The sequence below is a fragment of the Augochlora pura genome, chromosome 7 (assembly GCF_028453695.1).
Source record: "Augochlora pura isolate Apur16 chromosome 7, APUR_v2.2.1, whole genome shotgun sequence".
Lineage (NCBI taxonomy): Eukaryota > Metazoa > Arthropoda > Insecta > Hymenoptera > Halictidae > Augochlora > Augochlora pura.
The window spans coordinates 32287474-32315168 of record NC_135778.1 but is presented as its reverse complement, the minus strand read 5'-3'; the positions used below and the strand labels follow the sequence as shown (position 1 = coordinate 32315168).

Below are 27695 nucleotides of genomic sequence, written 5' to 3'. Positions count from 1 at the left end.
AATACCAATTAAAACGATCGCCAAGCAACTTTGACGAATAAGATCTGTTGTCTAATGACAGGGATACGATGAAAAGAGCCTGTCCCTCCGGGCTCCAGTAATTGCGATTAATCAGTGCAATCGCGCCGCGGAGATAATCACCAATTTGGGTGGGATTGCTTGCTAATGATTCAGATAGTGGCACTCCTTCCTCCATATTTCCAGCATTCTCGTCCGCAATCATTGCGATCGGCGATCGTTTCGACGATTCTACCTTTCTTCGTTTAAGCGTTGCCTCATCATGCGCTGTATATTTTCGAGGCCGTCCGCTACTCGGCACCTTTTTCTTTTATTTTTCATTCAGAATTATTGTCCGATGATCTCCTCTAGACGTCGCGATATCAGCGCGGCTAACGACAAGCAGCCGATGTGTGGTCCCGGATAAAACGAAACACGACGCCAGTGCTCATCTTATCTAATCGATTGTTTTATTGTGCGCGTCCGTTAATTAAAAATACCGGGGGGAGCGTAATCTGCCAAGGATGTTGCCCCAACGAGTCCTTGTTTCCATCCTCTTATCTCTCGATCGACGAGGCCGCTCGCTTAGGGCAATTATTTAAATGAATCAACGCGTTCTTGCCAAATCAATCCTCGCGGCGGAAAATCAAAATTTATCTGCATCAATCTTCAACGCGAAATGATATTTCTAATCGAATTTAATACGGTAGTTGCCCTTGGGTTTTTGATATCCCTACTCGATCAGTGCGAAATGTGCAAGCTTTGCAATCGCTGGTATCTTATGCGCAATGCGTCCCGAAAATTGTTACATCATGTTCCGAGATCATTTTTATGTTAGCAAAGCTCTGATTGGAAAAATTGTTAAATGTGGAATTCTTTCCATATACTGATCCATTTCATATACATAAAATGCACTTTGTGACACGAAATGGACGAAATAAAATAGATATAAGGTAAGATATAAGACAAAATTGACTATAAGCCAGACAAATTATTTTAGATTTTGTTTTAGATTTTTAGATTTGTTTTAGATTTTAGTTGAACTGGCTTCGAGTGTAAGGGGTTGAAATGAAGTGTCTCTTTAAATCCAGTAATTACTGTTTCACATTGTTACAGTCCACGATGAGGTATCGGTAAGCGATCGATCGAAACAAGGTAACTAATCATATTAATGTTGCCAGAGTGGCTAAGAATTTGCTCTCTTGTTGTAGGAAGATAAATGGAGGCTGGACCTTTTTTTCTGATCGGAGCAACGGCCGGTTATCAACGAAATAACACCGCAATGTACCGTAAACCGACAGAGGAGCCTTCACGCATGGTGAATCGAAGCGAACAGGACACAGGGAACAGGCACCTTCGATTCGTGGCTCGTTACGGCGCGGCTCTCGGCGTCTGGTCGAAAGTTCGAGCGAGCTACGTGCATTAATATTTCCGTTATTGCGCGCACGACCACCGAGGTTACACCTTTCACACATAAGGAGCATAATAGCGATCCACCAACACGTATTCTCCCGATGATCTATCGCTTTCCTCGCCCGGCCTATCGACGTCGATGATGATTTAATTAACTCGCCTGACGCCGTGACTCAGTTACCGCATCGTAATTTATTTACTCTACTTCGCCGATTATGCGAAACTCGAGAGTTAGGTTGTTTTCGTTGCCTCCCCTACCAATTACCGAGCCAACTATAATAACTCAATATCACTTTCGATGTATTTCCGAAAAATGCCGACCGAAACTGTTTTAATCACATTTTCAACAATTTCTGGCTCATTTTTTAGTAATTGAAAAACTACTAGAATTAAATCATCATAACATTTTATACCGACCAGATGTGAACACTAATTTACTATCTCCTGATATATTTTGGAAAATATTCTACCTCGTTAAAAATTACCGAAATGGCTTCCACGATATCAAAACTGTTGCAACGACGTTTTAAATAATTTTTCGTGAAACAAAGCTGCCAGAGTAATATAATTGCAATACCTTGATTGTTTTCGCAGAGAGGTGCTGGCCAGCAACGTCGAGCAAAGTCCTTTCTAAAACAAAGCTTCCTGCAGCTGTCCTAATCGACCAGCGCTATGCCAGCAACATTTATCTATGGTCATTATCGTCCATGCTGAAGTTGTTGTCGGCATACGAAAATTCAAGTAACAATTAATAAGATTGCCGAGACTGCAGATATAATCAAGCAATTAGCCTCAATTAAGCCACTGGAAGAGTCTTGTGTAATTTGTAATTGAGAGAGCCAGCCTGTAGATCCCGCTAGATATCCCGAGGGTCCGATGCTCCGGTCGATCGCGTCTCACAAACCGATATTTCGCAACAAGAGAGCTTCGGATCACTGTTCTAGATCCTCTCGGGAGAGTCCCGGTCGAGAAGATCCATCGATCACAGTCGATCCTTGTTCCGGCACGTGTGTTCACTGCACCAAAGTTTGGACATTCTCGCGCGACTTCTGTCGTTTTCGGAAATTGGTCTTCGTGGATCGAGGGACGATCGATGCCCGTGGATCGAAACCGCTCGAGACCGTGGTCGCGACGCGACTAAACGCCGATTCAGGACTTTCACTTCGAGATCCGCTGCCCTCCGTCCCTTCTCGATCAGATTATCCGCAGCACGCCCACGCTCTCCACTCTGAATCATGATCGAATTGTTCTTACGCGAATAATACCGTTCGCCGTGCCGGAGCGAGCTACGGCCGTACGAGAGGCTGGCTGTTCCTATTTCTCAAATGAGAGACGCTAGAACTCCTCTAGAATCGCTTGGAGAGGCACTGTTGCTGACCTAACGAAGCCGAATAGCGTGCCCTATAATTTCTCAACTGGTAGATCCTAGGATCTCTCTGCAGAAATGATCGCATAGGTTTTTCAGCAATTTTTATCGTTCAGCGTACGTGCAGAGTGGCACCTAATTTCATCACTGATAATTTTTGATTTTATTGTAGAAAAGAATAAAAGCTTCCACACATCTTTAAGTTAAGTCTGTGCTACTAAAAATAGTGCGAGAAAGTTTGCAAAAATGATTTTTCCTCGTGACTCTAATGACCACGCCTAGCTTTCTAGATTTTCTGCAAATTCTTTTTAGTTCTAATAGCGACAGTCTCTATCTCTCTAGGAATCAAAATGTGTCATCTAAAATCAATATTATCGTTAACCTTAACCTGTTACCTGAAATGCATAGACGTCATAGGAGAATGGCAATTTTACATCTTACGACAGAAATACTTCTCCTACGATTTAGGTTAAAATGTTGACGAAATATATTCATAAATTTCACACATTTTAGGATAATTATAGAACAACTGTCGCAGCTAAGTGATTAACTCTTAGGCATCGTTCGTTTCAAGACCATTTTTCAAAACAATTTTTCCATTATGTGAATCTATATCTAATAAATCGTTGAGCTGTAAGCATTGTATAAGCACTGCATATGATACCATAATATAAATCTATAAAAATACATATAGTATGTATTATTACACTTAAAAAATGAACTGAATCGTCGAAAATGCTAGCATGAAAATAATATCTTGATTTTGTAGTAGAAGTCGTGCTAAATCACGTTACTATATTCGAACATTGTTTCTTCGTAACGCGACGGTGTCGGGAACTTCGTAAAAATGCCCGCAATGATTTTTCCCTGTAATTTCAACGATCGCACTGTGCATGAATCGTTTCCATCAAAGATTCATTCTAGAAGGCAGAGCAGTGGCTCGATGGTGTAATCACCTTTGACGAGCAGAGCCGCGGATCCTCCTCTCGGATCTATCGCGGGTGATGGCGAGGGGTGGGGAGGGATAGGTAGACGGGCTCACCTTTCACCCTGGAGTAACTGTACGAGTACAACGAGGAAAGTCAGGGAATGGATTATGGCGACGGAGGTGAACAGCTGTGACTCGATATAACCTGCCTCGATTACGTTTCTGATGCCGACTCGCCTTCGAGTATTAATTTCCATTTGCCTGAGCGCCGTTTAGGCCCCAGACAGGCCTGACCTGCCGCCGTCACCGTCGGAATCGTGCTAACATTTCGTTCTCTTTACTTGGCTTATGCTGCTGCTAATTTTCATCGATCGTTTCGCGAAGATCTAGATGAGGAATGACAATTTTTATTTTATTCCTCTTTTATTGAAATCGACGTAGACAATATTTATCTTATTTCTGCTTATCACGATTGCTGTAGTAAAGTTTTATTCTTCTCCTGCTTATTGCAGTCGTCGTAGGTAATTTTTGTTCTATTCCTTCTTATTGCAGTAGTCTTACACAATTTTTATTTTACTCCCACTAATTGAAATTAATACAGAGAATTTTTATTTAATTCCGTCTTACTGCAATTAAAACGGATCAATTTTTCTTTATCGCTTCCTTACGTTGCATCCCAGAAAGAAAGAAAGAAGAAAGGAAGCATCCGTTGCATCCCGCAGAAAAGACTTTTTCCGAATGAATAGGGAATTTCTGTGCTCGAGGAAATAATTGGGCAATGAAGTAAAAAAGACAATGGAAGGGTATTTCGAATGAATGGAGATAAAAGGGTATAGAATACGGAGTGGAGTGTATTGAATAATTCGTCGATCGAATTAGTATTTGGAACGAGTGTCGACGCCGGACAAGGATACCTTGACCGACGGGCATTCCAAAAGTGAATGAACCCTGCGAGGTTGTTATCAAAGTTCGTCGAACGGTGAACGGCCACCGGCGAACGAAAAGGAGTCGCCTTGCGTAATCGCTTTCGTTTGTTTTTCAAATATGCACGGTCCGGTCCCGATTCACCGCGGAAGAGCACCGCAGAGGCTCGACGCGATTCCCGTGGCTGATAATCGGCCTGTAGAAACCGCCACTCGTAGAAAGGAAAATGATTTGTTGAACCGTTTCCATGACTCCACAGTCTGAGCACACCTACTTGACTTTCACGGAACTCTCAGGGAAACGAAAACGAAACCAATTAAATTTTTACCCCGCGATTTGTAACTAAATACACGTATCGCTATTAGAAGCGGCGTCGTGTTCACGAATTTTATGCGTTTACAGTTTGAATTACTAAGTTAAGTAATCAACCGAAATTATTGAAACCAGAAAGACACTTTCGATTGACTTATTATATAATAAATTTCTAGATCCTGTAATCTTTTAATAGCATAATTATTAAAGGAAAATCTAATTTCTGAATCCTTGCATTATTTTCAACAGATTTGAGTCATTAAAAGAGGAAAGACATTTTTATATGATTTTTAAATGTAACGTAGTCATCTGAGAAATAAGTTGGGCCATTTTTAGGTGTATAGTCTAGGCATTACTGTCCATGTTAAATTTTTATAAAAATAATTTATTGAACATATGAAAAGTCTTTAGATTAATAGAGAACGATGGAATCTTTAACGGAATGAAGTAGAAAGGACTTCTAAATGCCCAAAAATGGTAAAATGCTAGTTTCGCGCGAGCGCTTTGTCGAAGATGAAGTAGTGGGACGTAAAGAGACTATGTCAGAGCCTTGCAGTAGTCCTCATGTCCGTAAAAAGAACACGTTTCGTGATCGGCCGGGAATAAGGCCAAGGAAAATGCGAGTCTCTGTAGCGACACCTGGAGAACCTCGGGGACGCGAAACGGCGGAAGGTGGATCGCGCACTGGAATCGTATCTAATCCCCAATTATCATTCCCGGTGCGTATCCCTGTTTATTATTTTCTGGTGCCCTCGAGACTCGAGCCTCGCGACGAAAGTGACATCATATTCTCTTCACGAACCAGTTCTCATTGACTTTAATACCGGTTCTCTTCGACGGAGACTTCGCGACGGACCTGGGCAGCGCTCGCCAAGTGAGGTCGCGACCTTACCGCGGGTTCAGAGACACGTGGCCAACCAGCCTAATTCGCCTGAACCTTTCCAAGGATTTTTCAAGCGACGCGTGAGTCACGTTACCATTCGCTTTGTTTAGCTAGCAAAATATTTACGATAGAATTTTGCAGAAATGATTGTGCAACGGTGCCGTCATTTTTTATCGGGTCTTGATGACACTGACGTTGTACCAGAGTTGGGCAATATTTCTTTCGGATGACGGATGATGGTATGATTATGATCTTGTTCGAGCAAGAATGATTTGGAACGTAGCAGAATTTATTCGAATAAAGAATTGTGCGAATCATTAAAGAATAAAGAATTAGTAAAATAAAGAATTATTCAAGTAAATAGATGGAACAAGAAATTGTTCCAGTAAGTAGATAAAATAAAAAGTTATTCGAATAGCTAGACAAAATGAATAATGATTCGAATAAATACATAGGATAAGGAATTATTCGAATAAGTAAAAAGTATAAAGAATTACTCGAATATAATATAGATAGAATAATTTATAACGAATAATGGATAATCCTTATTCAAATAAAATATACGACAAGAATGATTTTAATCGGTTAATGGTCTTAGAAGCAATTCTTAGATAAACAATTTGGATTAACGTTCTACTGTGAAACGAAAGTTAAATGAATCGATGATATTTGGTCCACCCAGTACATCTTCGAAGAGCGCAGGGGACAATCGGCTAGATTCGTATTCGGCGTTGTCTTTACAGAGTTTATTGTATCTAATTATAATGTAATTACAGATACTATAATTTCGTTGCAAACGATCGCCGTGAATCACGATCAGGGGATCTGCTAAACACAGTGGCATTCGCATCATTGTTCTCTCCTCAAATCGGGGACGCATTGAATCCTATGGCGTTAGAAAATAGCGTATATACGTCTCGAGTTTCTCCTGGCGGCTTGTTCGCGGCTTTCGTGTCTCATAAATAATCTACTTTTACTGTAGCTGTAATTGTTATAGGTCTACTTCCAGCGGCCGGAGTTCACTGTTACCAATTATTCCCACCGGGTGAGGGGGGGGGGGGGGGGGGGGGGGGGGGGGGGGGGTGATATTCATACGCGTCGAAATTTACACAATGAGCGCGAGAAAGTGGTGATGACAGTGGCTCGCGTGTTTCCTTGTAAAATCGAACGCGCTGCGGCTCGTCTGGTTCGGTTCCAGCCGCAGACTGCTTTCGATTTTGCAACACGAGCGTTTCACAAAGCTCGTTAAACCAAAGTTTTCTGATATTCCATATAGATTAACGGTATATCTGCACCGAGGAAAGTTCGAAAAAGAGAGAAAAAAAAAAAAGAAACAAAATGTTTCGCACCTCGCGGTCCGCTCGTGATTCACGATTTATCTTCGTTGCGATCGTTTCGCGGAGCTGTTACGTCAAGGGGCAAATTTCATTGGCTGATGGAAGAGGCGCGATTTTTCAATCTTTTTTCCGACAATGCTTGAGCAAGATCGCGATCAGCAGGAAGTCGTCGCGAAATCCGAAAGGAGGCGACACGGAGCCCACCTCTCTAGATACCATCTATCGCTTTTAGAGCCTCCTAATTAGTTCTGAATTGATTTTGCATTTGACGAGCCTCTCGAAAATATTTGAAACTGAATCGAAACGGATGAACGAAGAGCTCCGATTGGGCGGCCAGTTTTTGGACGTACCGGGAACATTGCTTAATCCTTCGGGAAATGTTTTGCGCGATCTCTGCGTTGGCAAGAAGCAAAGTCCCAGTTTACGATCCGGGCAATCTGAATAATCAATTTCCCCGGTGTTGCAGAATACTTGTCCGCTACATTGTGGTGCTAATTATTTCGCAACAGGCCTATCCGAACGCACAAAACCCGGAAGTCGAACGAAACCAGTCGGTCACGGTGTTTATCGATTACGTTTTTCCGCGCGGCGTGTCAAGAATCGGCGCTCTGTCGGCTCTAATTGCGATCGATGGATTATTTTTCGGTGTTACTTGTCCGCGATTTTCTTTTGCCCGTTAGATAACCGAGACTGATGTGCAACGCGCGTTACAGTGTTTCGAGAAAGCTGCCACCCACGGCTGCTAGCCTGCCTGAGTGTATAATATAAAGGCTAAAGGGGTCTCTGTGGTTTGCTCGTGGTGTCTCGAGTCTGTAATTTCATGTACTATCGCCTCGGAGACTCTTCCCGATGGCCTGGTCACTGGTCCGCGTTAGGTGAGAAGCCATCTTGTCCCGTGGGACCTCCTCGCTTCCTTTTACTGACCGGTTCTATTATTTCTAGGATGCTGGAGGACCGCATGCTTTCTGAAAATCTATTCGAAGAACAATGCACTGAGAGACATTAGAGGATTGGATGATTCTTGGACATGCTGGAGCACTGTTGGAGACTCTTAGTAATTTTTGAGGTATTTTACTTTTAGAAATTATTTTGGGGATTCTTGCAGGTCCTTTGGATTTTTTGGTAGTTCTCAATGATTTTGAGAAACTTCTGGAATTTTTTGAGAGCCTTAGGATTTTTTTTAGAAATCATCAAGAATTGTTGAAGATTATCTGGGATTTGTAGAAAGCCTTGGGAATTTTCTGGGACGTAAAAATATTTTTGGAACGCCTTTGGATATTTTTGGTGATCCTCAATAATCTTGGAGTGCATTAAGAATTTATTGGAGATAGTTAAGAATTTTAATAAATTCCTAATGATCACCAAAATCATTAAGGATCGCCATAAATATCCGCAGGCTCTCCGAATCTGTCTTAAAGTTCCAAAATGATTCTAGAGGCTCCAAAAAGATCCTGAGGCTCTACACAAATCCGTCTCCATAAATTAAAAACCGAAAATTTTAGAAGATCCCCAGGCTTTTTTGCGCACATTAATAAATTTTTGAAGATGCTCTGGAATTTTAGGAGATCCTCAGGATTTATTGAATGCGATCTGGAATTGGTGAACCTGGAGTCCCAGACGATCGTTGACAGATAAATTAGCCTAATGTATCATCCTCCTATAAACCCATGAAAATCATCGTTTCGGCTTCCCCTCGAATGCCTGTTTCAAGTAGCCGGCGAGCCCTTTTTGCTCGCGGATATCGATAAGAAACGATGTGGCAGACGGTGAAAAACGGCGGGCTTAATCGAATACGTCTAGACGCGTATAAGGTGATTCAACTTTGACGGACAAGAGAAGTAAAGCGGAGGCGACGGGTGGCTTTTCTCTTATGTAACGTGTACTGAAGTTTCTGCTCGGTGTAGCGTGTACATAAGCCGCCTCGCAACATGCAGCCAAGGCGGAGGAGGCATTGTCTCACGTGCCCGGCCGAGTTATTCTCTTTGTGACCCCGGAGGCGAGCGAAGTTTTCAGACTGGAGCCTCCATTGAGTCCAAACTTTGCGCCGCGATGAGTCTCGCTTGGATGCTGGGGCCTGACAATGGGGGATCGGTCTTCAATTGTCGCTCTCCGGAGACCGATTTCGCTTTGTCTCGCTATTCATTCCCGCTCTGATACGTCGCCGGTGTTTTCGTGCACAGTTATAAGAAGCGAGATGCACGAGACGTGGGAGAGATCGCTCGGGAGAAGATGCCTGGAGATTTTTACCGGTAGGCTGCCAGGTAGCAGCCAATTAATTTTGATGATTATTGGAACTGGTGGAGGATGTTCAATAGCATGGTATTTTTTGAAGACGCTCGAAAATCATGGATCGTTAACTCGGCTCGAGGAAAGACGCGGAGGATCATCAGGATTGCGAGTCATTCTGTTCTTTATGCTTATTTTGCCTCGTCCGTTCCGTGCCGACGTTTGGTACCCGTTTTTTGAAACACGCTGCCGCGCGGCGTGCCTCGTTTGACCTCCACAGGCGAATTGTCGTTCAAAACGTGGAATATTATCATCGAACGATTTCTGAAGATTTCCCTGAACGATTTACATCGACGTGCGAATTTTCCAGCAATGATAAAACTTTACTGAAATTAATAAAACAGAAATTTGGAGCTACTAGCGAGTCCCAAGAAAATAAATGAAATCATAGATAGACTCTGAAAATTAGCATTTCAGTTGTCTTCTCGGGACTCGTTGGTAGCTCCAAATGTAAATTATACCGTGAACCTAGTTGTTAAAGTGGCGGACAGTGCCGCGGAAATAACGATTAACTCGCGAGACACCTGGTTTGCTTAAAGGAAGCGTGTCCAAAGGTGCTGTTAGCGGTAGAAACGGCTAGTTCCCGTGGAAAGTGAACGGATCTTCTTGGTCGTCGATCCGAGTCCTCCGGAGAAGGAGGAAGAAGCCTCGAGCTGCTGAAGGAAGTCGTTTGCGGTTGACTGAATCGGACCTTGGACAGAGAGACCGCCTCTCTGGCCAGACTGACAACAGTCTGCCACGAAACAACTCGGCAGAGGCAGCTAGGCTCTCCTTTATGGGACAGTGTCCGACCACCGACCTGCCGACGAGATCTCGCTTCTCGGAATCGATGCTGGCTGCCATTCTGGATCGTGATCCATTCAGTGAACTCCAATTTCCTGGACAACTCGCTGAATCTTCTTAAAAACCCCGAGATATCGAAGACAAACTTATGGCAATACGTAATTGAAGCAACGAAAATTACTTTGACTTATTAACACTCATCTGTTCTCCGAGAATAATGGAGCAATGGATTAAGGTAGCCCAATTTAGTATCCGCTAATTGGACTTCGGGAAATTCCCAAAATATTGAAAACCAATTTATGGTAATAATTAAATTACCAGAAGTTAATTTGGCTCGCGAACTTTATCAGCTCTCCAAGAATAATAAAATAATAATTGCCGCCTGGAGCAAGATAGCCTAATTTAATATCTACAAACTAGACCTTCAGAAGTCTCCAAGATATTTTAGATGAATTTATGGCAATAATTAGTATACCAGAAGATACTTCGACTGTTGAACTCTCATCACTTCTCCAAGAATAATAAAGACAGCAATCTCCAAATGGATCTAGACAAGCCAATTTAACGCGCCTCGCTTCAACTTCTGAAAATCGTTAAACATCGAAGAACAACTTACGGAAAAAAGTTGTAACACGAAAAAATACGCTATGATCTACCTACGAAGCTCCTAAGACTAACGAAGGTAAAAATCGTGGAGCAAACGACAGTACCGTGTTGTCGGCAGCAACTTAGGTGGCAAGAACAAATGATCAGAACGAATTGTTCTGTTATGTAAATCTCAGGAAACGCGAGGATTCGCGAACCAGCAGAAACGACACAATCGCGGAATTCCAGGCAGCGTTTCTCCCTCGTTTCTCACGTTAACGAACTGTCAGGACGTTCCACGTGGTTGGATCCTGGATCCGTGATGAATTGATCGGGTCCGTGCAGTGCTCGCGCCTAAGTTATACGCGCCGGTAATAACCGGCGAGATGCATCGGTTGTGCAACTCGAAAACAAGTTGAATCACCGGTGGATTTCGCAATGATCATTTGCATCCTCCTCCAACGGAATCGTCAACTCTTTAAACCGACCAACCGGAGCATAATTCCATTTAATGATCCATTCTTCATGGAGCTTCGATTCCCCCCCAAGTTCATTGACCAACCGCCCGAGGGAACCTTGAACAACAGATGGTGTTCAACAAATTATCCGAGGTTCCATCGGGCACTAAATAATTCCTGGACGATCGCCGTATCCCGCGAAGTCACGGACATAACTCAATTTAGGATCGGTTATTACCAACTGATAAATACTCGCCTCGAGATTTCCACGTATCTTGGGCAAGCGGCGCGCAAAGTCACCCGGCAACCAACAAAATTCGAAGCTCGATACGTTCATTGGCGATATAGTTTCCAAATGGCATAAACCTCCGAGCAGTAACCGGCATGGCAACATTTCAGCCGCAAAGTGAATGTTCCGTGGCCACGTTTGTCAAATGATTGGTGCCGGCGCGGTCGCCCGGCGACCGGACATCACCGGCAAGAATCACTATAACAGCCGGGTCGAATTCGTGAGATCAAGTGCCTTTCTTCGAGACCTGGTTACAGCATCGAATTCAGAAAGCGAGCCAACCCGACAGCGTATCGGCTCACGGGCGGTTTTTGCGACTGCAGAACCGGAAGCACCGGATTGCTGGATGGAAAAATGAGCATCGGTCCAGGCTGGTTCCACGTGTCTGTCCATAGGGAATATTTTGCTACGAATTAGTCACGGGACACTGGAGAACGTCCGAACATCTGGCTGAAGCTAATCCGAAATATAGTCGACGACGATCATTGAATCCCTTCCGAGAGAGAACGATGACTTCGGTCTATCATTCAGATGGCAACGAATTCGCGAGTTTTTCTGATCGGCGGCTGGACACCGAACGGTGGATGCTGCGCGGAACCGTTATGCAACCTGCAGCTTGTAAGCGGTCTTTGCTCACCTGGATTCCCGTTGGCCTGTCCTCGCGTCGCTCCTGGCGGCCGGGAACCACTATAGAAAATAACGAGCCTAACTGATCGCGTTATAGATCTGCCTCGGTCGGGAAAAAATTAATTGAAAGATTGCGAACCGTGGATGAAAAAGCACACCGGCCTGTAATTGTCACTTTGACGAGGGAACGCTGACTGACACGCGCAACGAACTATATCCTTCCGCGGACAGTTATAGTTTGCTTTCTTTTGATCTTGTGGAAGCTGTTTGCTGGAAGATGGATCTCAGGAGAACCACTGTCGGATTTAAACGGTTGCGCAAGTGCCTCGATCGACGATCGAAGAACTATTTTTCACCATCGAGCTTAGCCTTCACTCTTTTTCCGTACCTGTTCCCGACGCCCACGCCATCCAAACGACCGTGTTTTGTCCGAAATCCGCGTGTCGAACCTTGCCGGCCAGCACGTGCAAGGCTTTGTGATTCATGCCGCGATAGGGATCTTTCTTTTTTTTCGACGATTCGACCTCCGTTTGGACAACTGGACGCTTTTGCTCGATACTTTTATCGATCGACGAGTTTTCTGTGTGGCCTTTTGTGCTCGGAAGTGGCACTGCCTCTCTTATGCGCCACTGCCAGGCGTCAGGCTACGATGGTGGTCCTTCGTGTACCCCGTCCATCTCCCACAATGGCTTCCTGTTGCCATAACTCCTCTTCGCAGATTTTTGTTATTGTAAATTCGATTTATTGGCGTGTAGGAAACAGTTCCAGGATTTTCTTTTTTATTTTTGGACTTTATAGATGGCGTTCTAAACGTTTTAGGTTAATTTTGATAGTTTAGCTAATTCAAACGTGTTATTGTATTAGTTTATTAATCCTTTGAACTCTAGTGCTGACTCTGAGGCACTGCTATAATCGTGTATCAGGTTCTAAGATCATTTTTATTCATATTATCAAAGCTCTGATTTAGGCAATTGTTAAAAGTAAAACTGCTGTATGAGTTACAAGACTCAATTTCATATACATATATAAAATACACTTTGCCATATAAAATAGAAATACCATAAGTCAGAAAAACTATATAGATTTAAAGTTAGAATTGCTTCGAGTGCAAAGGGTTAACATCGTTAAAAATTGAAATACTTTTTTATCTTTTGTTTTATGTAATACAGGACGGCAAGTTTTATTTTTTTATTCCATATCTCCTTTTATATTTCGTTCGTATAAAGTTATGTCCCATCAATTATATCATTTAAAGTTAATTAAAAGTACAATGTACGATAAAGTAAATATAACAATTTCTGATCAAAATCAGGAATTATAAAAGGAAAAATTGGGTTTCAGTCAGTTCGAATGGTTCGATAGTTCTGTTATTAAATAAAAACTGGTTTAGAAACGCAATACCATATCGTCGTAGATTTTGGTATGGCAATATCCAGGGTGCAAGGGGTTAATAGTTGGTGTCTTCCTCCTTACAGATTGATCCCTTGTCTCTGATGTATTTACGGTTTCATTTCCTTTTCCCCATCGACGTTCTTTATTCCCTACATTCTTCCTCTCCCGATCTATTTATACCTCCCTGTTCTCGCTGCTTCGGTATATCCCTTTCGTCTCGCCAACCCTTTTCCCCATGCTCGACAGAGGAAGAAGGCCGAGAAAGTCGCGGCCGATTTATGATTGGATTTAAAGCTTGCGGGTGTGAGACCTTCCCTCGCACTTTGGCGAGGAAGCTGCTATTATTGGGCGCCCAGGAGCTCCGTGAAACTTTCCTCTCGCTTTTCACTCGCCGCAGCGAGCCGTAACGTTTTTCAAAAGTAATTCCCATTCTGTCGTCTATCACCTCCGGATCGAAGCAGAAGTTTTATCGGAATTCTAAAAACTGTAGAACATCGCCGCGAGTCCGGATGCAATCAGGATGCGACTCACGGCCAGCTGCAGCTCCTAGGGGCACGATCGACAGCGACCTCTGACTCACGATCGACGAGGAAGGCGAGAACTGTCAGAAAGTCATCGGTGATGAGTCAGCCTGTTTTCGTGGGGTAGGAGGGTGCGCGTAATATCATCACCCGGAATTAATGCGCGAGGGTGAACGGCCTAGCGTGGAACGTCTAACAAAAACTACTCGCCAAAACATCTGGATGCTATGATACGGAGTGTAAAAATTGTTACGCATCTGTCTAATTTAATTAATATTTTCTTCAAGGAGCTACCATCGAATTTTACTTTGTATGAGTATTAAAGTAATAAAAACTATATTACTTTTATGCTAACTATATTATACTACTAAAAATTATATTAATAAAATATTACAGTTATATTTCCTCTCTCTCCGATATTATTGGTAAAAGTTCGATTGCTTGGTAAAAGTTCGTTTTCTTTTACGTATTTTACATGTTTAATTTCAGAAATTAAATTAATTATATAAGTAAAAAGAATTTAATAAATCTCGTTCGATAACTGTAAAGCGAATTACACTCGAAAGTAAACTAGAGGCATAGGCATAATTGGCTATGACAGAGTAATTGGTTCGCCTATTTTCTGAAAAGTATACCTCCTCTTGGTAAACAGAGTGTCATCTTCGTGGCTCCGGTGGTTCTCATCGCACTCATCTCCCACTGGATTACCTTGCCTCATGGAACCTCGCCGTGCGACTTCACCTTAACTGCTGCCCACATCATGCTCCCACAAAGGATAATAAGCACAGCTTCGTGCGTGCGCTATCTCGTGACCCCAATTTTTCGCTGATCCTTTCCACTTCTACAGAACTTTTGCCTAACGAATCTGCTGGCTCACGAGGTCCCCGGTTCGTCTCGGGAGTCTCAAGGCTACAATTTCCCCCAGACGAATTATTTTTAGAATCCAGAAGTGCAAAAGAGGGGACGGCCGAGGGGCGGTTGCCGTACAAAACCATTCGATTTTCTGCTTGTTTTATCCGTCTTGGTTTCACGCTCCTCTTTCTTCCGTCCAAAGCTTCCTTTATGCTTCCTCCAGCCGACGAACTATTTTCGTGGCGTCTCGACGGCTACGGCTCTTCCACGAGCCGCTGGAAAATCGCCTAACCCGTGCCCGAGCTTTACCTTTGTTCCTCATTCTTTGGGCGAACGTATCTTCGTCCTCATACCGCGAAAATCCGTATAGCTAATTTTAGGCGTACAATGTTGCACTGTTCTATTTACACGAGATCGGCAAGGTTGTCCATCAATGGATAGCTGAGATTATTCTGATTAAAATGAGAGCAAACACGGTGTCATTCGGACAACATTTACCGAAGCGCTATATACTAGGTAACCGAAATAGTTCTGATGTGTACATGAATATTTTTCTCGTTTTTGTTACTATGCGCAAATGTCAAATAGTTTCTATTTTTGATTCGAATGGGTAGATATTATGATAAATACACATGTAAACATCATCCTCTTACAATTTCAATTCATCTATGTCTTTTAACGACAATATATATTTTTATCATTGTAAAATAATAGTTCAGATCAGAATCTAGGAACTAATACATAATTCGTGACCAAAAAAACCTTTACTACATATTTTCTTCAGAACGTCAATTATAAAGAAAACTCGCAAAGCGATGAAATTATTTCGTCCACCCTGTAGATTGTTCACAATCTTAGAATGGCTGAAACTGATCCGGCATGTGCCGTGTTTGAACTCGTTTTAATCGTCAGAATCTCAAATATCCACTGACGCCGGAATTATAAAGTTACGTTCAAGCAGGTTCATAAATTTTAATAGTAAATCGAACTACTGTACATAGAATGAACGAAGCTTGTTCCGAGTGCGTTCACAGAGATCGAGCGTGACCTTTTCGCGTGCCGCGGCTTTGGAAAGTCCATTCGACTGGAATCGAAAACACAGCTTTGGCTAGGGAGGCACGATGGTCTTAGCAGGCCCTAGACACGAACCTAACGCGATCATTGCATAAGGCGGCCCTGATCAAACCTCCTCTCACGTGATACAGTTTGCAGCGCGGCGGTGGATTACGAAATCCCTCTGTTGCCCAAGATATCCTATGTGTCCGGTAGTTTCTCTTTGTTCCACTGGCTGCCTCCTGGATAGCCGGCTATCTCCAGCTGTGTACCTACATTCTCACTTCGCGCCGTAATTGCACGCTTCTCGCCGTTGTTCTCGACTCGCTGATCCATTTATAGCCCCGTTAGGGGGGTGCGAATTACTTTTTCCATTATTAATTTTATGTAATCACCGTGTAACCTTTAATTGCTCTCAGTGGATCACCGGGCCAATAAACTCCTGAGGGCGCTCGACGAATCGCGGCAGATGCGCACGGTTCTCCATTTATGCATATTGTCGTTCATAAATTGCATATGTATATTCAAAGTGAGTATTTTCTTATGTTGGACTAAACCAGTTGAACCGTTTCTAGACGATGTTAGAAGTTCTAGTGTACTAGACATCGCGTAAATAAATGTTTGCAAACACTGTAATTGGAGGGAGCGACGAAAAGGATTCGAAATCACATGTTTTAATTGTTCTATCTAATTAATAATTTTCTATCCGACAATTTTACCTGATCAAGTTTTTCGAGAAGTTAATCTGTTTTAAAACGTGTTTAAAAATATTATCTTAATGATTATTATTCTTCAAAAATCTCCGTAAATAGTTTATGAAGTGAAGATCTTCGTAAATGATGTTCCACAGATAGGAAGTTCTACAAATTCTGCAAAGGAAAGTACGCGGCGCTCGATGCAGTTTTACGCCAGGAACTACGGTGCCATCGAAAGTACAATTTCATTGACCATACATTAGCATTGAATTCGAAACGTTTAAGAGTGCTTGAACACCGTAAGACCTCGAGAGTTCGTAGCGTATTTTTTGTACTTATCGAAAGTTTTATGCTGTTTTCAAGCGTGTAGCCGGCGAGGCGACGACATTAATTAGTCGAAGACATCCACAAGAGAAATCGTCGGGAGTTCCGTGCAACCGAGTCATTGCAGCACCGTTGGAATCAATTCCTCGCTCGTTGAGCAATCGATGATTTACAACGTGGAAGAACAATCGCTTGATCAATTGTAGGAAATAAGAGGAAAAGAAACTGCAGTCCCCTTTTTATGAAGACTGCTCAAGGAGGCATCCTTCGGACTGACACCTTCACTTTTGCTTCCGCAAAGCACAGTCAAATTCTCGGCATACGGCAAAACCTCTATCAACCGAACCAATCAGAAGAGGATTTATATTGTAATAATAATAAAAATAATAATAATAAAAATAATAATAATAATAATAATAGTAATAATAATAATTTATATTCGCTCGAAGCAACAATAGCTTCGAAAAAGTTTGTATAAAAATGAACCAACTTTGACTGACGATAAGTTTGCGAAAAATCGTCGTAGATTGATCATACTTTTTTTAAATTAAAACTTCAAACTTATACTTTAAGATCATTTTCCTGGATTTTAGGTTCAATAACTTCGTAAAATTTTTTCCGACGATATCGTTTACAGTTTAATAAAATTCGATTCATCCTCTTTAATATAAGAAAAAGTTACATCTCTGCGATTTTTCTTCGCGCAGTTATAACACTTCAAAGTAGCCCTTGCAACATTAGTATGAAAGACACTTATGAATATGACAAACATAGCCTCACATTTAAAAAATTATAGTGACGTAAGATGCGTCAATTTAAAATCCAGTCACGTTATCTTAAAGTACATTTTTTTAAACTTTTATTTTAAAAAAGTAGTCATCATTGTACCATAATTTTTCACGGAGTTCTCATCAGTCAAAGTTGGCCAATCTTCACTAAAATCTTTTCTATTTTCCTATTCTATTTTCTACGGCAAACAATTTGTATTTTGCATAAAGATTCGCGCTCCAATAATTAATAAATTTTTCTACAGCTTGCCATTCCACCATAGCCACCACAAACTTGGCACGTTTTCGAGGTGTCACAGTGACGTGAACAAAATTAGAGCTGTGCGTACGGGAGAAGTATGAATGCGCCCACGCTCATTCACAGTTCCCGATGATCCAGAACGCGGATCCAGCAGCGGATAGTAATCGAGCAGGGTAAATATAGCCGTCGGGGGGTCGTGGTCTGAAGTTCACAGGCGATCGATCGGAAGTTCTTAATGGCAAGTGGACGCCGGCCGGTCAGTAAACAGTCGGATACGCTTAATGTCACCGGGACCATGATAACGGCTCATCGATCGCAGCCGGCTAAAGTTGGCGCGCAATAATCGAGCTGGACATCAATCTGCTTCCTGAATTAGCCGTGACCTTCCGCGGGAAGGTCTGTCCGGTGGCATTACTTAAGGGTCGTCGAGTGACCAAGTGTTAAAGCGATCAGGTACACCTCCGGCGCTTAGAATACCTAATGCGATGTACACGCGTGTATCCCGTATTTATCACCTGATAAGATGCAAAATGTCAGCGACTGGGTCAAGCCTTAATTCTTCGATCTATTATCTCGCATTTCAACCACCTCGGGCTGGAAATTGAACCTTCGGCGTATCTCTGGACACTCAGGAAGAACTTGGCAGTGTGAGAAAATTTATTAGACCGGGCAAGCTGAAGATTAACGAGCGCGGAGACAGTTGAAGTAACTGGTACTTCGATTTTATGGTTCCCGGAGGAAAATTAGCCCGGAACAATGTCTCGGCTTGAAACCGGCAAGTGTGGGTGCTCTTCCAGGTCAGAGTTCACGCTCGGTTGATCCTCGCGCCGGAGAACAGGGTGCCGTTTGTGCATCCGTCGACCCACACGTGGCACCGTCACGAATGTGTGTCAATCCCGTAAAACGAAATCAACTTCCCTAATCTCGAGACATCGAGCAAACAGAGTCGGGCTCTAGAGAAATCGAAAGAAATTAACTTCGCGACTGTATGCACAAGGATTTGAATGGAACTGTAAACGAAGTTCGACTTTGCTTCGCATCTTCCTTCGAACACTTTCAGGTTCAACGTACTGCAAGCCGAGCAGAACCACTGCTGGCATCCTCCGAGCGAAACAAAGACCCGTAGACCAAGTCTCATTAATCTGAAAACCGCGGGGATTAGCGGCTCTCGGGCATCCCACAATCTCTCATTCCCTTTATTAATTACCGTCGCGGCGGATTCCTCGATCAACGAGGAAGTTTCTCGCTTTGTCTGGCCCCGCCGCCCCGCATGTGGGTCCTGGGACTTCTGTGCCGTTTCACACGGCCGGCGTCGTCGGGGCTGTCGCGATTAGGGTCGACGGAGACATATTGGAACGGGGTCTCGGACGATAATAATTGCAGTGTGACGCGTTCGATAGACGAATTGATCGTGGACAGAGACCCTCCGGAAAAATTACAGGGCCTTGGAAGAGAATGTGGGACCCATGGAGAAAATCGTGCGCGGTGGTCCTCGAGTGATTGGGACTGAAGAAATAAACTCTAGTATCTGTTAAATAAATTCTGCAGCTTGGAATATATTACCTGAGATCTTACGAAACAATTAGTGAGACTAGGATGCTGCGTGGATTGTGTAAAAATGTTGCCGAAGTCCATTAATTATTTTCAGGCTAAGAGGGATATTATTTATTATCGAAAACAGATTTGGTGATCATTCATTGGCTAGTCTATGATCATTGGGATGTTTTGATTTTAGCGAAGTTCACAATGGAAGGTGTTTTCCTTCGTCGGCCTCGGTCTGACGGATCGACGTCGACGTTACAGTCATAGTCGTCTCACAACCTCGATCCCCCACTTCCCCCCAAGGATAAGGTCTCTCCCGCGACTGGTCTCGATTACTTTCGCCGTTCGAATTTCTAAGGAGACCGACACTCTCGCACTATTTTTTCCTGCGTTCGAATAGAAGCGATCGACGAGAGAAATTCGTGAGAATCTTTCCGGAGTTTAGACACTGTTTTCTGGATTTAAGACCATCCGAGAATCTCTAGCTGCTTGGAGATGGCTTTTCGACTGGTTCATTGAATGGATGACGTCTAACTGGTTCAAGGGAATTTTAGAATTATTCTCTAGACGTGGCAACGGTGTTTCGTCCAAGGCTGGGTCACTTCGGACCCACGCTGTCATTTCGCTTTGTAATTTATTTCCACTTGTTCATTGTGAAAGAACGTACCCCTTGTTAGATTTTATATTCGTTGTTACAATGATTAGCATTTTCTCGATTGTAATAATTTCTTAACAGATAACGTCTGTATTTTGTCTAAAATACGTAACTTAATAGAGAATAATTAACCCTTTTGTGGCGCGGGAAAACAGGTGCTTATGTGAAGATAACTGGACGAATTTACTAAGGTTTGAAAGAAAGCTCATAAAAACTAAACTGAGAATGATATTTGAAAAATTCAAAAGCCAGCATATTGCGGGAGAAAGGGAGAATAATATAATACCAATTGTACCTAAATACGTATTGAAAATCGTTTGAATAACAGCAATATAAAATCATCAACGCTACCTAATATCTATGATAAACAGGTTGCCATTACGGTCCCAGGAAACTATTACGTGTCGAGTTTCCACCTTATCGCTCCAGCGTATACAGAGCCTGGACACCAACCACCATAGAATATATTTAAAAATTAAAAATAAACAATTTTTTCGATTTTGTTGCAACGAATTTGAACGATTCATAATGTTTTATAAAGCTATTTTAAAATACAAATTTCTCGAGATGAGTAAACAAGGCGCCATATAAGGTCATATGTCGTCGTTCGACACTAAAAGGGTTAACCAATCAGCTTAGATGCTTATGATCAATCACTTAGGTGTTTCTGACGAGTATACTTGTAACTAAAAAATAGCAATGTTTCGCGTCATAACGAGTATAGTGCGAATGACTGGACAGCGAACCGAAAGTCACGTTTAGCGGTCCTCGGTTCCCAGATTGATTTTTATTCGGAGGAGATTGTTAACCGTTTAGTATCGGATTGCCCGCTCTCATTTTCACGGCAGACGGCGCGACACTGGACCTTCTAATTAACCCGTTCAATATGCTCTGAGCCGCGGTATTGAATTGCATTCTTATCTAAAAAAAAAAATGCCGGTTCCCTCGGCGAACGACCGGCCGGCTTTTAAACCTTAATTTTAACACCGTCGGCTAATTAATTGACCGGCCGGCGACGCGGCGGATCTAAGGTTGCACAATTTCAATTGATCCGATGAACCTTGACACAGTATATGCGGCTGTGCGTTCCAGGTGCGACAAGGTGTACGTATATACATACATTTTATCGGAGAGGGATCGTAAACCGGCTGCCCCGGCTTTCTGATGTCATCTATTCGAATATCAACGCTCGGTTAACAATTAGCTATTGTTTGATCAGCTCGGAACATTATTCTGACCCCATCTAGCGCACATGATCCTCTTGTTTAATTGCGAAATCTTTCATCTCGTTATACCACTGTTTTCCAACGGTTTATTTAGCGTTTGTTTTTAGACGCTGCTGACCGTGCTGACTTTTTGTAGCTATACTCAGGCGCTGACACACTAGTTCCACCTGAAGCTAACTGGTCTCGACAGAAAACGGGAGATGCTCTTGCAGCCGCAGATTTAAAAAGTCGACACTGCCCCATGGAATTTTGCGCGAATTTTGTTCACATTATATGTTTACATTCTTAGTCGAACGATTTCTTGGATAGTTGTTGTTCAAGCGGAGTTCAAACTAAATGTTAATTCGAATACTTTGTAGATGCGCATTGGTGTGTAATTAATCAATATATTGATAGGATGTTCAGAGAGGATTTAATATACAGTGAGACCTCGAGTATCCGAACTGGTCAAATCACTAGTGTTTTTATAACAAAACAGGTATAATGGAGCTCTGTTATTCAAACGAAATTTTAACCCGGTTAATTGAACTTTATCCTGAACTGAATTCTCTTGCATGCACTCTAATTGAATGGATAAAAATTGATAAATCAGTGGTGAGAGACAGATAATACGAGCTGTTAGATTATGCAAGTCGACATCGCAGGTTCTCTTTTTGACGGAGTTATATTGTACTTGATTAAATCTCTATTAATTACTGCACTAAATGCTGTGTGCGAATTGTATAATTTGATAAATATTCTTGTATTTTATAAACAAAAAATTGTGATATCAATGACGTTGAATGATAGAGTGTACGCGAGGGAATTCAGCAAAAATTTCGCAGTGGACGAATTGTGAGACTCACCGGCGCTGTGTCGACCCTAAGGGCCAATTCCGTTGAGAATGTTGGATGGGGCGCGAACAGGAAGGCACTGGGTAACTTTTCCGGCAAAAATCGCGTAACTGTGTACCGGCAAGAATAAGGTTGCACCGAGGAGGTTCACGGGAGCACTGTGAGCCTGAACGCGATCGTGCAGAGGTTCGCCGAGAACTGGGAGAACACGACGAGCAACAGCACGTCAATGAAAGAACGCCGGCGATCGGCGTCGCTCATTCGAGCGTCTCTTGCACGTGCGCGCGTGCAACACGCACGCGTGCACACGCTGCAACGGGGACCGGTCTTCCTATCCGCCCCTTTTTTTCGGGGATAATATTAAATATCGATTCGCGAGGGACGCCGCCAGACATTTTATTCCCCATAAATATGAATCGCTCTCAACTCTGACTTTAACCCCACGCAGGTTACCTGCGATGTTGACACGACGAACGAACCCCTTTAATGGTCACCTGTGTGGGCGGTATGTTTTCGAAACGACAACAGTTTTATTTCGTAAACTATACAGATTTTACTTAGGATTCACAAAATTCGTACGACGCAAAGCCGAGTCAGCTTCGTTCACTGCATTGTACAGGAACAATGTTGTGCGTTCGGAGAAACAGGTCTGATCACCTGGTCTTAATTGTTGCCTTCTGCAGCTGGCGGATCGTCTGCAACGGAATAATCTCATTAAGGACTTTCGAACGACGAAAAACTTGGTGTCGCGGGGAACGAGCTTCCGCTTGTTTATCCGCGATCTCATTGTCTCTGCTAAGCGCAAGTTCGCACTTTCTACCAGTGACACATGGTTCTGCGGCCAAATAAGTGGCACAGCGCTGCCGAATTATGTTCGTTCTCGTTTCTAGCAATCTTGAGATAGAAGATAATTTGTAATTTATTAGATTGTGTGACAAGTTCGTTCCCATTTTCTTGTAGGAAAATGTAGCACAATGTAGTCATCGACGCGAACGTATTTGTTATACAATTTCAACTTAATCTAGCTTGTTATAGATTAGAGACTTTCAGTTTTTATTAAGCTATATTGCATAGTAGTAATTCTACTGGAACGTATAGTAAAATCCATCTGGAGTTTTCCCTTTCAAATCCTGTAACCTCCATGATCACAGAGGTCGATTTCTTTTAATTTTTCAAAACGTTCTCCTTGTCTTATTGTCATAGATATATCTCTACTACAATGCATTTTGAAATTCATCCAAATTTTTCGTTCTCCTTATTCCATTGTAATCTAATCTACCCTGTATTAAAGAAGACACTTGCAGATTTCATTTAAGCTAAGTGGCATAGAAATAACCCCACGAGATCGCATCTCAAAATATACTTATTACACAAGCTAATGCATACCCTCTTCGCGTCCTCAAGGCTTGCAGGCACGTACTTGGCGTTCATAGTCCTGGCTAGACTGCTATAGCCCCTATAGAGTGTATACTGATCCTTCATCCACTGTTTTATCAGCGTCATCCTATCCTGCAGGCCTCGAATCTTGTCCTCGGACTTCTGGTCCTCGTCCGATGGATCTACACGAGGTAGCGAGAAGAAGTTCAACGATAGTCCAAGAACCTGGAACAATTTGTTTTCACGTACCCGGTTTCTCGAAGGCCGCAATCTTCGGGAACTCGAGAGGCTTGATGATAGCTATCCTGCTGGATCCAGCTGGATCCCCTATCCCGTATTCCAGCCTGGTGTGCTCCAGTTCCAACAAGTAGTTCCGGATGTTCTCGCGTTCCTGTTGCTGCCGGAGCGCAGTTGCCTGCTTCCGCAATTTCCGCACATGCCTACAATCGAATCTCGACTGCTTTTCATCCAGTCTTATTCGATTCGTCGTCTTCCTTGTTTTCGAGGACTTCGACGACCTCTTTGAAGTGCTTCTTCTTCTCTTCTGCTCAGGATTCGAGTCCTTCAGCTGTAATCGAACACAGTAAATTCTCGCAAATTGTCCCTCAGCTTGGATACAAAAATTGACGACTTGGAAAGGGGAAAAGAGCTTGTTGTCCATTTTTGTTTTCAAGCTAAGAGATAATCTGGGAGAAATTATTGTATTTCCTATCGAATATTCAGCTAGTGGAGTTAAAGTAATTGTCTAGAACTAACGTTGTCCAGAGACCCGGTCCTGCTGTCTTCCCATACTTCGCCGTCATAGTTAGCTGTTGGCAGCTTCACCACAGTGCCGCATTTCTTGGTGCCCTTCGTCTCCCTATTTTGGAACCGGTATCTCCTAGCAATAGCGTCTATGGCGTCCCTGTTCAAATTTCTAAGCGTCCAAGTGACGTCCGAATTCTTCGGAGTTTCTCTCAGCATCTTCTCGCTCGAAGTGCTGTAGACTTCTTCAAGATTTGCTTCTTCGACCCTGGACTCATCATCCTGCGAAGTATCCTTCTGCTTCTCCTGGTTCGCTGTCCCTCTGAAATTGATACTGTCGGTAAAAAACGAAATGCTGACAGCGATAATGCGTCTTACAGAGTTGCTGAAGAGCTATTCTGGCTGTGTCTACGTCTCTCCTGATCAGACACTTCGGGGGACTCGCTGATCTTCTGCGTGTCCTCGATGTTCTCGTTCGGCTTTCTCTGCTTTCTACCTTTTCGGGGATGTTTCCGAGGAGTTGTTTGCTTCGACGACTTCAGGAGAGTGATGGGCTCTATCTCGTCCACGTTCTCCGACGTCTTCACGTAATTCGATAGCTCCTCGTCGAGACCGATCTCGCACTCGCTCGTGCTCTGCACTATTTTCGGTGCGACCAGTTCTATGATCTTCTTCTCCTTCGGCGCAACTTCTTCGGGGCTAGAAATTTCACGTTTTAGTTCCAATTATTCAAAGGTCGATTTTGATCTCTTCGGAAGCCGAAGTATCAGCATCTATGTCTGAACAGTCTCATGCGAAATGATTTGGGTATGATAGGGGTATAAAATAAAATAGGAAACCAATGAACCAATACTGAAAGGTAGAAGATAGTAATAATAATAAGCAAACAAAAGATAATAAAACAAAGATAAGTTAAACAAGGTGGATATAATTTAAGAATTTTGTTAAACAATACGATGTGATATATGAATCAAAATTATACTAGGAGCGTGACATATTTTTCATATAAAAATATAAAAATAAACGAAGATAGATGCTTGTAACACTATAAATTGTAAAATAGTAACTTTGTATTAATGGAACAATGTATCATAAGTAGAATGTGCATCTTTATGCAAAAGAAAAATTCTCTGTCCTGATTGCAGTAAACAGAATTTAACAAAGAATGTATTTTCATCCATAACATTTCTAATCAGATGAAAATAATGGAACAGCATCGTTAAATCTTTGTCTTACATTTAATGTCACAATGTCATGAATGCATAAAATTCGAAATCTGATAATAAAGTACTAATATCAGTGTATCAGAACAACATGAAAGTTCTAACACGTAAAATAAAGATTTTGTTACTGGAATCGGAATTAGACCCACGCATCGCCATCTGACGGCATATGCCTGAATCCAAACTACCTGTCTTCAGCCACAATCTTCTTAGCGCTCGCAGGTTGCATGTGTACAGTGATCATGACCTGTTTCACCCCAGATCTAACTGTGTCTGCATGAGACTGCTCCCTAAGCACTTCCTTCGACCGGTCCTCCACGTAGCTGGAAGAGGCTGTCGAAGAGGAAATTTGTTCGAACGTGTCGCTCTCGTATTCGATCTTTCGCTCTTCCCCAACGACGCTGTCGTTCTCCTTGAGAGTTCGAGACATTTCGGAGACTATCTCGCTTCTTTCGCTTATCTTGTTAGCAGTCTCTATCGTCTCCTTACTATCCTCTTCCTTCGACTCCTGCACACTGGTCTCTACTATTTTCTCTCCTGTATCTTTTATCTCTATTTTAGCAGTTGAGGACTCTCGGTCCATCTCTGAAATGACTTCGGAAACTTCGGATGCCTTTGACAAGATCGTCGCGACCGAAGAATCATCGACGCTTCTCGCATGATCGACAGATCCTGGCGACTTGGACCTGCTCTCGGATTGATAGCTGATGATGGACCTGCTCTTAGTGGATGATGCTAGGTCAGACGGTCTTCGAGAGGAATTCCCCCTGACCGGGAATATTTTTTCGACTTCTGATTCAGCTGTGTCATCTTCTAGAGCTAGATCATCCACAGTGACCCCGGATGTTTTAATTGGGGAGCTATTCTTAGCACTTTGGACGTCATTAGGACTGTGGATCTCGGACTTCGGAGCGACCTGGAAGAATCCTGTCTTGTATATCGCGACAAGGGCGTAGGGCTCGATGCGTATGTACCTTGAACCCGTGACTATTGTCGCTGTCAGCGGCGTCCTGGGTTCTGGCAGGTGTATCAGCTGACATCCTGGGCGTCGCTTCGAGGGACGTGTCAGTGCTGACGTTGCTCTGGCCTCTCATGACCTCGTTACGCTTAATGCTGTACTTCCTGTCCATCTCCTTGAGCTTCAGCAGCGCGGCGGCAGCCCTCGAGCGCATCATCATGCTTCTTCTAGCTTTAGGAGGTGAACTCGGCCTGGATCGACAGACTTACTGGCTACACTTGTAGATTTTCATTCAGCCCCGATTATAACCCGCTGCTTGGAACCCGTTGCCATGAGAACAGTTTGTACACAACGTGGCTCGAAGGCCGGCCCGCCGCCGCCGGGGTTTTTCGAACACGTCCCGCTGACCGCTGATAAGCGGCTACATTGTCGCTCAAGTGGGCCATAATACTGCATAGAAAAACGCCGGCTCGACAAGCTTCGGACAAGAGTGCCAGAAAGCCGGCTGTTTCTTGCGACTGGAAGACGTTTCTGGAATTTAAAAAAAAATGGGAGATAAAAGATATAATTTACGGTTGTGTATCGCTCTACACCGTGGTGCAGTATTTCATGTTTCGTTGAATTGTATGTCAAGCGACGCTCTTATCGAGTGATTACACAAGTGTCCACGGAAGGACGCCTGCGGCCAAGTCCACTGAATCAGAGGAAATAGCAAAACGGTAGCGTTCGATGCACAATTATGATAAGCGCAACGCATAGGTGATTTCCTATTTATTTCACTAATTGTCGATTGATGTTTCATTGGAATCGGTGAGAATGCTGTCCGTGATTTAGTAATTGTTTCATTCTGCGGCACGTGATACAACTCTTTTACACGCGAGCGAAAAGACAATTGTTTTGCGTCAAAACAAACAATGCTTGTCTTGACAAGTAGCCAATTGATCTCTGCTGTTGACTTATTGCATATATCAATAAGGATTTATTCTAACTATGTGACTGGATACCATGTCGGAACATCTTCTTTTCTCATCATTTTTTAGTACATGGACTGTAACTCTTATGCACGGAATTATGTCTGAAATT

General features: G+C 43.0%; 2 protein-coding genes across 3 annotated transcripts in view; both read right to left on the bottom strand.

Moving 5' to 3' along the window:
- The window catches only part of LOC144473725 (uncharacterized), a 30737-nt gene extending 8211 nt beyond the window's left edge, over positions 1–22526 (bottom strand). The window contains exon 1 of the mRNA XM_078187867.1: positions 22323–22526. The gene's annotated coding sequence lies outside the window, so the exon portion shown is untranslated. The remainder of the gene's footprint in view (positions 1–22322) is intronic.
- Positions 22527–22828: 302 nt separating this feature from the next.
- Positions 22829–26922, bottom strand: LOC144473266 (uncharacterized). Of its 2 annotated transcripts, none has more exons than XM_078186979.1 (7): positions 26629–26922; positions 25843–26570; positions 24810–25130; positions 24444–24753; positions 23937–24255; positions 23697–23869; positions 22829–23590 (listed from the first exon to the last, which is right to left on the bottom strand). In XM_078186979.1, the coding sequence occupies exons 1-7, from the start codon at positions 26830–26832 to the stop codon at positions 23525–23527; spliced, it is 2121 nt and encodes a 706-aa protein (XP_078043105.1). In that variant the 5' UTR covers positions 26833–26922; the 3' UTR covers positions 22829–23524. The 2 variants fall into 2 exon arrangements, with proteins under 2 accessions (XP_078043105.1, XP_078043106.1); XM_078186980.1 differs by having other exon boundaries at positions 22829–23005.
- Positions 26923–27695: the final 773 nt, after the last annotated feature.

Bases quoted from the DNA above. Each gene is read 5' to 3' on its own strand.
- LOC144473266 (XM_078186979.1), bottom strand. From the start codon at position 26,832: ATGATGATGCGCTCGAGGGCTGCCGCCGCGCTGCTGAAGCTCAAGGAG. The intron at 26,571-26,628 runs GTACATACGCAT...GGATTCTTCCAG, and splicing joins ACAATAGTCACGGGTTCAAG to GTCGCTCCGAAGTCCGAGAT. The intron at 24,256-24,443 runs GTTAGTTCTAGA...GTTCGATTACAG, and splicing joins GGACCGGGTCTCTGGACAAC to CTGAAGGACTCGAATCCTGA.